Source organism: Archocentrus centrarchus, chromosome 5 (assembly GCF_007364275.1).
Source record: "Archocentrus centrarchus isolate MPI-CPG fArcCen1 chromosome 5, fArcCen1, whole genome shotgun sequence".
NCBI lineage: Eukaryota > Metazoa > Chordata > Actinopteri > Cichliformes > Cichlidae > Archocentrus > Archocentrus centrarchus.
The window spans coordinates 14990323-15002666 of record NC_044350.1 but is presented as its reverse complement, the minus strand read 5'-3'; the positions used below and the strand labels follow the sequence as shown (position 1 = coordinate 15002666).

At 39.2% G+C, this 12344-nt stretch overlaps 2 protein-coding genes across 2 annotated transcripts; both read right to left on the bottom strand.

The window, feature by feature from the left end:
* Positions 1-1579: 1579 nt before the first annotated feature.
* LOC115779930 (neuritin-like) lies at positions 1580-3775 on the bottom strand. Its single transcript, XM_030728834.1, has 3 exons — positions 3527-3775; positions 2539-2692; positions 1580-1808 (listed from the first exon to the last, which is right to left on the bottom strand). Exons 1-3 carry the CDS (start codon positions 3576-3578, stop codon positions 1580-1582), a joined length of 435 nt encoding a protein of 144 aa, XP_030584694.1. The 5' UTR covers positions 3579-3775.
* Positions 3776-5289: 1514 nt separating this feature from the next.
* Positions 5290-10651, bottom strand: LOC115780263 (translocon-associated protein subunit alpha-like). The gene is made up of 9 exons (XM_030729357.1): positions 10496-10651; positions 9667-9785; positions 9478-9571; positions 9183-9310; positions 7704-7838; positions 7185-7261; positions 6679-6757; positions 6360-6453; positions 5290-6172 (listed from the first exon to the last, which is right to left on the bottom strand). The coding sequence occupies exons 1-9, from the start codon at positions 10563-10565 to the stop codon at positions 6108-6110; spliced, it is 861 nt and encodes a 286-aa protein (XP_030585217.1). The 5' UTR covers positions 10566-10651; the 3' UTR covers positions 5290-6107.
* Between the last annotated feature and the right edge of the window lie 1693 nt (positions 10652-12344).

Sequence of the window (12344 nt, the reverse complement as noted above, 5' to 3'; positions counted from 1 at the left end):
ATTTGATATACTATTAATCATATTTTAATTATGTAATGCATCTGTAGATGCTGCAGGTGCAGCTTATGAAGCAGAGTTGTCTTTGAAAAGCCACCTACATGTATTCTGTCTGCTTTTGTCTGAGTACTTTAATGCAAAAGTTTAGTAATGGGATGTTAATTGCTTTTGAGCAACTGAAATTCACAAAACTTAAAATTTTGTTTTTGCACAATGATCAATGTTTTGGAAACCTAAAGAGTGGTATGGGTTAACTAAAGCATGGATCACGTGCAACATACAACCTGTTTTTGGTGTCTTTGTAGCAGCCCTGCAACATCAGCCACGATGGGCTGAAGCCACATAAGGAGAAAGGGGCTCAAAAGCTGTATACGAACTGCTTGATTGTCACCTTATTATAATTCTACACTTTAAAACAAGGGGAAATTCACCTCTATAGTACACATGAATGCTGTTTAATCATGTGGTTTAACTAATTCAGTCACATAAATGTCTGATTTGGTCCTTTGTTTGATCAGTAACAATCTCAAATAGATTTGTGATAAGAGTAAAGATGTTATTATTCTTGGTGAAGTATTGCTTTAATGTTTTGACTGGGCATGTCTGTGACAATACAAACTCAGTGGAGGTTAAAAGGTTTTTACTGTAGCTCTTAATTAAAGAGGCAGTTTGGCATTTTAACAGCCTGACAGCCCTATTTTCTGTATGCTAGATATAAAACTACAAGCAGCAGCTGGTTAGCTTAAAAACTATACTAAGGAGGGGCACAGCTAGTCTGGAAATGAGAGAAGGTGAAAAAATCCAGCTACCAGCACAGATCACTCAAACATTTTATAAATCATCTCTTCAAACTGTACAAAACTTGTGATTTAATGTGTATTTCATGACAAGCTAACAAGCTGCTGGGGGCACTTCGTATTTACTGGTGAGATCTCAAAGTCAGGTCAGTTTCTTCATTTACGTGTTATAAATGTCAAAACTTTACGTTCATGACTATGATAAAACTAGATATTACACAAAACAGGGGATGGACACACCAAGAGTAACATCTTATTTTATCTTATATACAATAATGTAAAACAACTGCGTGAGTTATGATTAAAAAGTTATTTGGAGTTAAAACTACAAAGATTGGACATTATATTTTCACACAGGTAAAATACATTGCAAGCTGTGTTTGACTGCATTACATTGTACAGATATATGTGATAATGTGCCCACCCTTTGTACTGTATTAGTAAACCCAGAGCCACAGGTATCTGATGAAAATGTATGTGAAATCCTATAAATCTACAACAGTGTGTGCTTTAATTTGCCTGGACTGATGAGTTAAAATGTAATTCTTTCAACTACTCCACCAGTTTCTAAACATAAGGCAAGAAAAAGCTGGAGTATTTGAGAGAATGTCATGCATTATTCATCACAGCACACATCAATTGGCTTGCCACAGACATCAGCGGCTCTGTGTCAAAATAATCCTTTGAAACATTTGTCCTCTTAAATCCTTGGCTTAAAGTTTAAACTCAGGGGGAATGAAGCCCAGCGAATATGAAGCCCTCCTCACACCCCACCCCTGCTCCACCTATACAGAAGCCCAGCTGGGCCCAGTCAAGGCCAGTATCAGTGGCAGGATGAGGACACTGACAGGTGAACTTAGATTGGGAGAGGAGCTGGGACTGCACAGATCAAACAGACTTCCCTGGAAGCGTATCTTCCTGGAGTCCTGCCTCAGAGTTTCCCAGATGGAGCTGACTTCCTCCTGACAGTCGGACAGCGCATTCAGGGCACAAGTGTGGAAAGCTTCCCAGTGGCTGTGGCAAATAAAGGATGATCAGATCAGCGCTGTGTCTGACATTTCACTAGGAAGACATCCCCACAACAGCATGCAGACATGCACTGGCTGTGTCTGATTTATTTGCTTGCCAAAAATCTATCACTCAGACCGCTACAAAGGATGCAAGTAAGTCAAGCTGTGCTTTAATTACCATGGCAACTGTATGAGAGAGTGAAACAATATCACAGATCATATTGCAAGTGGGCAATTTTCAACAGAAGGCTTAAGTGTAAATCTTTGTCTTCAGCGCCCTGTGTTGGGGTTGTAGAGTGCATGCAGTAACAATGACAGAGAACTTCCCCCAAATTTCATTACTGCTGCAGCAAAGTCATAAATTATTTAATACAATGGCTCAGTGTCTCAGCACCATTCATTTCTCTAGTCTCCTCTTTTCTGGGATTATGGCAACTGCTCTTTTTCTCTCCAGCATTTTGTTATGAGATGAATATTTCATGCTGTATCTGTCTATATTATTGCTCTCAATTATACATTATTTCATTCTATTTGAACTAGATAAACAATTTTGTGCCCCAAAGGTTTTTATTCCACCCATGAAATCTGGTTTCTTTGTGCATTTCTTGTGCTCTCTGCTGGGTAACTGTTTGTACTTTGGTGCACATAAAAACACACAAACTCTACTGGGAATGCCCGGTGTGCACAAATAGATGCCTGCCTGTTCATGCGCTCGCTGATAAAGTAATTATCACCTGCACACAGCTGCCACTCCACTCTCGCTGGTCACGTTCTCCTGGTAGTTGTCCATGCTCTCTCCCAGCTCCAGGACACATTTAGAGAAGTCCTTATAAATGTTCTCACACTTCACATCTACAGAATCTCCTGGCACCGCAAAGGACAGAAAGACTGCAAAACAGATACAGGGGACCACTTTCTTTACCAGACTTGTGATGCTTTGGCCACTGACAAACTACAAATAGACAACCATGAGACTATTTCCAGACTTCCAAACCCTTAAGATTGTGCAACCTTTAAGCAAAAACTTATTTTCCACTACATTTATCATTACAAATACTGATAGTAGTAGTAAAATCCTCACACCCCACAATGTTTATCAATAATTAACAGCAAAAATGATTCAAGCTGAATCTAAATGAAATGAAGATCAGCATGACAGCATCAAAAAAATATATTTTTGTTTATTTTCCCTGCAAAAGATTATATTCAGTCAGCTTAGGGTCTCCCTGGTCCTCCCGCCCCACAGTTTAGGAACAACTGCTTTAGACAGATGTAATGTGGTGGAAGGAAAATATTCTTGACCACTGCAGCCCAGTGTTCAGTTTTAAATTGAAATGGAAATAATGTAAATTATAAACTGCAGTAATAATAAAGTGCACATTTCTGTATTTTAGTAAAAGTGACATTTGAGTTAAAAAAAAAAAATCATTCCGTGAGTTTTTATCTCCAGGTAAACGTTTCATGTAAGAAAGCCTGCACACTAAGTATAGATACTACACCCAGTAGGCGATCTATCCTCGCTGGCTGTTCTTGGCTACAAGCAGTTGGCAGTGGTACAGGTCTGATAACCATCATGCAACACTAATACAGATAAATCATATTATAGTGATAGCACCTATATTTTGCGGCAGAAAGATTAAAAGAAAAAAAAAAAGACATCTTTCTGTGCCAAACCATCCCAAGAGACTCGCAGCATAAACGGAAGAGCTTGAGATACCGTACCCGTGGCAAAGGCAAGAATCCATCCGATCTTCGTCGACATGAAAAACCCCATATCATCCCATTTCAAGCCGGGCGGAGGGCGCGGGATGCTGCTGAGGCGCCGGAATGAAGAAGCGGCTCTGAGTCACACGGAGGTGATTAGCTGCCCATTATTAATGTGTGTCGATGTGTATCAGTGATTAAGCGCCGATAAACACTTAGGAGGTGTGTATGCACAGTCTTTCCCTTCTCCGGCCGACTGCTGACGTTACCTGCCCCCCGGTGCGCGCTGAGCTCATCTTCCCCCCTTCAGCACCGGACAGCTCTCACCTCCCCAAACAGCAACCACTGCCTCCTTCATCACCTACACACCCACACTGTGCATGATCTATCTATATATCTATATATAGATGTCTATCTATCTAGCTAGCTGATTATCATCTTTCTGAGAATCCCAGTAAGCGCTGACACTGTGTAAACTTTGTAAATCATGGCAGAGCTGATCGAAATGCATGAATCAAAGAAAGAAAGAAAGAACAATTAATTACATTTCCAATTGATCCTACACTGTAAAAAAAAAAAAAAAAATCCATAAAAAACCCCTGAAAAATGGTCATTTTCTGCCAGCACATTATCAATTTTTAACAGACGTTTCTATAAATAGTAAAATGTTAAAAAATAAAATAAATCAATGTGTGATTAAAAAATAGCACCCCCCCCCCCAAAAAAAAACTGAATAGAGAAAATTTCCTAATTTACAATCAGTACACTGTGCTGCACATTTTACAGATCATATATTTTTTTACAGTGCATTTCCTTATGTTTGTTTAATTAATTATTTTACAGAAGCACAGTATCTTGGCTTAGCCTGTGTAATTTTGTACTCATTATTCAGAAAATAAATCTTTGCTTTGCTGAGATTAAAATTAAAGCGATGTCTACTTCATTAGAATTTTTCCCAGGGAAAATCTGGAAATGTTGATTTTGAGAGAACTAATATACAGTGCCATAAAAAGTATTTGCCCCTTCTTAATTTTTAATTTATTTCACATATTTGACACACTTAAATGTTTCAGATGATCAAACAAATTTTCCCTGGAGTCCCAAAGCCTCAGAAATGACTTTGTAACTGTACAAAGTAATATCACACAGTGGCTGCCCACTGGACAGCTTTAAGACAAAGTGAAGGAGGGCAAAGATTTGGGACTTTGGAGACTACATTAGAGTCAGAGAAAAAAAAAGGAAACAGATACAAGTAATGGAAATGAACTTCTTCCAAAGGGCGGCTGACTTCTCCCTTAGAGATAGGGTGAAGAGTGTAGTCATTCAAGAGCGGCTCAGAGAAGAGGCCCACTCGTCCACATCGAAAGGAGCCAGTTGAGGTAGTTCGGAAGCTGACTAGGATGCCTCCTGGAACCCTCCTGAAGTGTTCTGGGCATGTCCTACTGGGAGGAGGCCCCAGGACAGCCAAAAGATTACATCTCTTGGCTGTCCTGGGAACACCTTGGTGTTCCCCCAGATAAGCTGGAGGTAGAGGTCTGGGTTTCACTGTGGCCCATAAAACTAGTTTGATGTTCCTGCTTTAGCCTGACCCACTATCTACTAAATACTGTATTTTTCATTAGCTGAATATTGTCTTTTTGCTCAAATTACATTGCCAAGTAATGCCATTTTAACTGTACCGTACACAGTAGATTGGAACAACTCTACTTCAGAAAGCACATGCAATCAGAAAATACAGAGAACAGCAGAAAAAAAAATGAAGACAACCAACTAGAGAAAAAGCCTTTTAACCTTTTATTGTTTTTCAGGAGTTGCATCACAAATATTGGCATACAACCTGAAAAACTGCATCAATAACACTCACTGAAGAGTCTGAAATGCTCCGCTGAGCAGTAAGGCGGAAAAATTGACCTGCAGACACACTGGGAATACGGTTTTGATGTTTGTTGTACTTGCAGCTGCCACTGTACCACTCCAAAAAGAAAATTCTCCTAAAAAATGTTACTGAGTGTTAAAACAGAGGGCTATATGTGGTAATTTTTAAAGTCAACAGCATCATTTTTTTTTTTTTTTTTGCAGAGGACCAGATAAGGCACAACAGTGATAGAGAAGGCTGGGATTATCTCATTATACAAATAAAACATGAATGAATTGAAGTCATAAAATGTATGTTAATAATCCAGAAAACAAGTAAAAAAGAAAAAGAGGTGGCAGTAAACTCAAATAGAGCCTTCTTTGAGAACAGTTCATGTCATCCCTTTTAATTACTGATTGGCTTATTTTTCCATCTCTCTCTCACACACACACACACACACACACACACACACACACACACACACACACACACACACACACACACACACACACACACACAAAAGTCCCTTAAAAATGAACCACAGTTCAGTCCTCTTAGTGTTTGAACGAGCAGAGGAGTCTGGGATGCTCTCGGCTTGTGATACCATCAGACTGATGGTATCACAAGCCATCAGTCTGATGGCTTGCCAAAACTGAACTCCAGTTATGCTGATTCTTTGTAAATTGTAGCAAGGTGTTCTGAAAACTTGACTGAGATAATAATGATGAATGGAAGCCAGCGTGTTCACTGGTCTGTCCCAGCTGCTCTCTTGGTTCGTTTTCGGGGAGATGCTTTAGGGGAAGCCTTGTCTGCAAGACAGGAAGTAAAGATTAAATACTGTAGGTTTGTTTGTGTTGCTTTCATTCATGGTGAAGATAAATAGTATAAGAAAAAGAGCTCTTCTTCACCTAAGCAGAAAAATCTGTGGCTGAGTGGAGCAGTATAAAAGGAGTCAGAATGTTATTGCTCATGACAGCTGGGGAAAAATGAACTTACTCATGACATTGAGAGTCTCCTGAGGAATCCAGCTGATGTCCACATCATTTATTCCAGTGGTGCCCTTTTCTATTTTCACGGGAATCCTCTTTTTCTGCAAAACACACACAGAAGTTAAAAAGACATTATGCCATGTTTAATCTAATTTATTCATTATCCTGCTGCAATCTTAGTTTAAAGGCTGATTTGTTTGCAATGCTGCTGACTTCAGTAAAAATTATTTCTTCCCATTTACAGCGATTTACAAAGATATGCTTGTCTTGCCTCATGTGTAGACAAAGCACGCCTAGATAAAGACCGATTGAAAATGAGCGCATACCGTTCTCGAGTCCAGGACCTGGTACATCCCGAAGAGCAGCAGGGACACCAGTCCCACCAGGAATACGTACATGAACATTCTGCAAATAAAAGACAAGAAATGTAAGTTACAATTACACTTGAGCACAAACAAAAAAAAATGGGAGGTTGCTTTATTTATCAACCTTGACTTCAAATTTTACGTGAGACCCCCTCACCAGAAGGAATACACTGTGTACAGCTTGACTAATTTTCTGCCAGCATTTTGTGTGTCTTGCACCAGCAGCACAATCCTGGCAGTGACTCTTTGTGCCAATTTCGCACCTCCTTTTACAGGTTCTTACATGTAGTGCAATCGGCTGGGAGAGCTGGAAGTGCTAAAAGGACGTGACAAATACATTTTTGTGCGTTTCCTTTTCTTTGCCACCCCCCCAGTGGAATTAAAAGAGACAAAACACTTTATTTGCATGTTTTATTTTGCATGCATGTGACATTACAAAACAAAACAAAACAAAAAAAAAAGCTTACGTTTCTCCATCCAGTCCCTCTTCTCGTTCAGTGATGGTGACGGTCTGGTTGTAAACTGCAGTCTGGAATATGTTGCCCTGATTTATTTGAAAAAGAAAAAGGCAAAAAAAAAAAAACAGTAAGAAAAACCTTTAAGAAAAACAGGAGAAAATTTTAGGAGGTGCTTTTGAAAACGTGTTGACTCAACATTTGTTAATAGTGCAGAAAAAAAGAGTCAAAGCTCAGCAGGGAGAAATAATGACAGTAAGAACCCTCCTGGGAATACAAATTATTGATGAACACAACCCCCCCCTCCAAAAAAAAACAAAAAACCAAACAAACAAAAAAAGCTGCTGACAAAATGTTGTACTGATGAAGATTTCAAGGTTTTTAATATTCATGAATGATGAATAATCATGAGGTAGGCTGTGAAAAAGATTCCTGACAGTTACTGCCTGTTAGTGCTGCATTTTGTTTTCCCCTCAATAAAAAACAATCGATAAATAAACTTTAAAAAAAGATTATAGTGATGATTTTTACCTCAGTGTCATGATAGTTGAGCAGGATTACGAGACCAAACGGACGACCGGCCATCGGCTGTGCTGGGATGAAGGAGTACTCAAAGGAAGCCTGAGCTTGTGGCTGGACTACAGTGTTCAGGGGCAAAGCTGTGAACTATAAACACAAACAATTGTTTGTTTGTTTTTTAAGCTATGAAATATTTCTTCAGTATTATTTATGAAGTACAACATCAGACAGCAAAAGTACATCTGAGATTACATCCATCATCTATCCACTTATCCAATACAAGGTGCTGGTGGGGCTGGAGCCAATCCCAGCCCTGGAAGCCTCTTGCTTTGAAGCAGCTGTGCTAAACTCTGCACCATCCATGTGTTTTACAAAGAGCAACAGAATTAAACAGAAGTAACAAATGTAGGAAATAAAAAGATAATTGAAAGCAAACTAAAATCTCAAAGAAAACAAAGAAAGCCTCATCATAAAACAACACTATGTTGACAGAAGTATTCACTAGCCTGCCTTCACACACATATGAGATTGAGTGATATCCCATTCTTAATCCATAGGGTTTAATATGATGTCGACCCACCCTTTGCATCTATAACAGTTTCAAGGCTTCTAGGAAGGCTTTCCACAAGGTTTACGAGTGTTTATTGGAATTTTTGACCATTCTTCCAGAAGCACATTTGTGAGGTCAGACACTGATGTTGGATGAGAAGGCCTGGCTCGCAGTTGCCGCTCCAATTCATCCCAAAGGTGTTCAGTCGGGTTGAGGTCAGGATTCTGTGCAGGCCAGTCAAGTTCTTCCACACCAAACTCACTCATCCATGTCTTTATGGACTTTGATTTGTGCACTGGTGCGCAGTCATGTTGGAACAGGAAGGGGCCATTCCCAAACTGTTCCCGCAAAGTTGGGAGCATGAAAAATGTCTTGGTATGCTGAAGCATTAAGAGTTCCTCTCACTAGAACTAAGGGGCTGAGCCCAAATCTTTGGAGGTCTGTAGGGATTGACTCTGCAGAAAGTTGGTGACCTCTGTGCACTACGCGCCTCAGCATCTGCTGACCCTGTTATTTTACGTGGCCTACCACTTTGTGCCTAAGTTGCTGTCATTCCTAATTGCTTCCACTTTGTTATAATACCACTAACAGTTGACTGTGGAATATTTAGTAGTGAGGAAATTTCACAACTGGACTTGTTGCACAGGTGGCATCCTATCACAGTAACACGCTGGAATTCACTGAGCACTGAATTTCACAAATGTTTGTAGAAGCATTCTGCATGCCTCGGTGCTTGGTTTATACTCCTGAATTCAATGATTAGCATGGGTGAGTGAATACTTTTGGCAATATAGTGTATATACTAGTGCATATGGTAGTCACAGGTAAGAGATGTAGCTGGGAGCAAGACTATGAAGGACCTTAAAAGTAGGCAATGTCATCTTAAGTTTGAATCCCAGTTCATTTTTTTAAGATATACGATTGTTTCAAAGCTCACTCACATTCTGGATGTAGAACTGGAAATCTTGGGGATAACGGAAGGAGGCCTCCAATGACTGAACAGTGAAATCTTGACTTCCCTTGTTGGAGAAACCCACCAGGAATCTCACAATTTCATTGGCAGGAAACTCTAAAAGTTTCATGAACACAAATAAATAATAAACGTAAAAACACAAATACATAAAGCCACTAAACTGGCTTATACGCCAACCATGAAACAATTAATTACCCCCCCCTTCCTCCCGTGTTTTACTTTTCTAGCAATCAATAACAAAAGAAAAAAAAAGCGAGCCCAACCTTCTCCTGTTGTGAAGATGATGGTTGTATCAGCATCAGGGTGAGAAGCTAACAGCTTATCAGCTGCTTCATCAGATTCATCTTCGTCTCCTTCCTGTTTATGGACACAACTTGACATATTAAAGTAACCACTAGCATGTCAAATCCAAGGGTTTCTGCACCCTGTGCCATCAAAGGTACTGTACATACCGAGCTTTGCATCTGATCCTCTTCAACAAGTACTTCTTCATCATCTTCCTCTTCATCTACAGCGGCATCCGAGTCCTCAACAATGTCCTCAGCAGAGTCTGAGTCGGCGTACACGTGGCCTGCGAGTCAGAAGCCACAGTGAAAATATGAATGAATGAAGGGAAGAGCACTGGTTGCTACACTGGAAAAAGTATTTTGGATTTTTCATATTAATCTTATATTATCTCGAAATGACAATCTAAGCTTTTACTCTTTAAATTATTGAGCAAATAAAACATAAGAAATGCCCATATTCAGTCATTGTCTTCACACAGACAATACTCATTTATTTCAGAGCATTTTGCGTGTGTGTTCATACAAATCTTTTACAAGCTGTTTAAATGTATGTATAAATTTGGCAACAAGGGCTGAAAATTTAATTCAAAAATAACAAAATGTCATAATTTTACAGGTGGCATTGTTGCCAGGTTATTTCCCCTTCTGCAGTAAAACTGGCAACCTTGTCGCCAATTTCAAATAAACAGCAGCAGAGAAACTAACAGTACATCTTATCTATGGTGACGTGTCCCAGTAACAGGGAGCCTTCTGCTGTTACTACATCCTCCGGGGCTTCGCAGATTTGTATTAAAAGCTCCTCTGTGTCTCTAAAGGTAAATTAAACTTTGCATCAAGCTACACTGATGTTAGTGGCTGATCCAGCTGTGGAGAAAGCTGCCTGATTGCTCTGCGACTGTGCCACGTCAATAACTTTCTGACCATCAGCGGAGTGAGACTACAAATTCATCTGCCTGCTTCAAAGTGAAAAAAAAAAAAAAGAATAAACGCTTACCAACTGATATCAAACCGCAAGGGAAGGCCAGGAGGAAAAGCAGCGAAAGCTTTGATGTAAAATTGAACATGTTTGCAGCAGTGGAAGTTTAAGTTAGTAACACATCAGCAGTTTGAGGAGCAGAGGACAGAAGCTGAGGAGGGGGCGGGATAAGAGGAGGACTTCTTCTTCTTCTTCTTCTCCACCATGTTTCACGGCGGCTTATTGGTGAATTACCGCCACCTAGAGGTGGCTGGATCCGCCTCTTGGGGATGCTTGTTTTTTGTGCCAGTGCATGAAAAGTTAAAAACGGCGATATTACGTTGAATTAGCACTGTTTTCAGAAGGGTCAGGGGTCTGCTTAGCGAGGTGGGGGGCATTAAAATCCACTGGTTCACAATGCATTACAACATTCATGATCCGATAGTATAATGTATATGACTCAGAAAGGTTCCATCTATCCATCCATCCATCCATCCATCCATTCATTCTCTTCTGCTTATAATGAGACCTTCAACTTAACTTAAAGGTAGATTGTGATGTTAAAACTCTGGTGCTATTACTTTAACTATGATTATGACTCTCACTTAAGAGTCTAAGAGACATAAGTCACCACTTTGGAAAACAGAACAATAAAATAATAACAATTAATTAAATTTATAGGTTACGCTGATTAGTGAATTTCCCTCTGAGATCAATAAATTAATTTTTATTCTTAGATTGGGTTCAGTTTATTGTCATTGCATAATGTCACAAGTACAGTGCAACAAAATGCAGATTGTAACCAACCAGCATGTACACAGGTTATACATCTGTGTTAGTCTGAAAACTGCAGTGTTTTTACACCTGTTTTGTACTCTGCATTTATTTCTGATTCTGATATTTCTGATTGTCCCCATTGTCACTCCATTAAAAAATATGTTATTATAATATTTTATTAAATTTTTTGTCTTCAGCAGTTATGTGCCTGTCTGCTTCCTTGTAATAAATAAAAATCCCTTAATTGTTCAGTACTTTATTTTAGTTTAAAGCTACAAACCTAATCCAAAAAAGTTGGGACGCTGTGTAAATTGTAAATAAAGCCAGAATGCAATAAGTTGTAAATCTCACAAACCCACAGATTTAAAAAAAAAATGAATTTGATGGCAACAACATGTCTCCAAAAAGTTGGGAGAGGGCCATGTTTACCACCATGTAGCATCCCCTCTTCTTTTACCAACAGTCCATAAGCATTTGGGAATTGAGGGGATGAGTTGCTGGACTTTTGGGAGAAGAATGTTGTCCCATTCTTGTCTGACAGTATAGGAGAAAATCTGCCTCTCTAGCATGATTAGCTGCTAATTACTTGCAAAAAGTTCCTCCAGCTGTTTCCTTTTAGTACCACCTACTTTTCCAGCCTTTAGTTGCCCCGTCCCAGCATTTTTGAGACATGTTGCTGCAATCAAATTCAAAACAAGTTAATATTTTTCAAGTGGTATTTTCAAGTGGCAAATGGAAAGTAGTATTGCACAAGGCATGTACATCTGCATGTGCAGCTAAAAAATACTTTGCAACATGCAGTCTTGCATTAGAACAGGTGTTGATAAACGACACTGAGTGACAAGAAAGTAGCTGAAATCCAAAGGAAGACAAACAAATGAAGAATGCAAATATGATTTTAAAAAATGGTTACTATCAGAAAGATTTTTTTTTAGAATATTGAGCAAATTTTTGTGCAGATTATATTAAAAGGATTAAATTATTGGGGCTGCACATAATGAGCATGGCAATATTTCAAATCCCTGCTTTATTATAATTATAACCTTTATTTAACCAGGTTTGTCCCATTGAGATGCAAGATCTCTTTTGCAAGAGAGACCTGGCCAAGAAG

Bases quoted from the DNA above. Each gene is read 5' to 3' on its own strand.
- LOC115779930 (XM_030728834.1), bottom strand. From the start codon at position 3,578: ATGGGGTTTTTCATGTCGACGAAGATCGGATGGATTCTTGCCTTTGCC. The intron at 2,693-3,526 runs GTACGGTATCTC...TCTGTTTTGCAG, and splicing joins GATTCTTGCCTTTGCCACGG to TCTTTCTGTCCTTTGCGGTG. The intron at 1,809-2,538 runs GTGATAATTACT...TATTTGCCACAG, and splicing joins GGAGTGGCAGCTGTGTGCAG to CCACTGGGAAGCTTTCCACA.
- LOC115780263 (XM_030729357.1), bottom strand. From the start codon at position 10,565: ATGTTCAATTTTACATCAAAGCTTTCGCTGCTTTTCCTCCTGGCCTTC. The intron at 6,454-6,678 runs GTATGCGCTCAT...TGTGTTTTGCAG, and splicing joins AGGTCCTGGACTCGAGAACG to AAAAAGAGGATTCCCGTGAA. The intron at 6,173-6,359 runs GTAAGTTCATTT...CCTGTCTTGCAG, and splicing joins GGAGACTCTCAATGTCATGA to ACAAGGCTTCCCCTAAAGCA.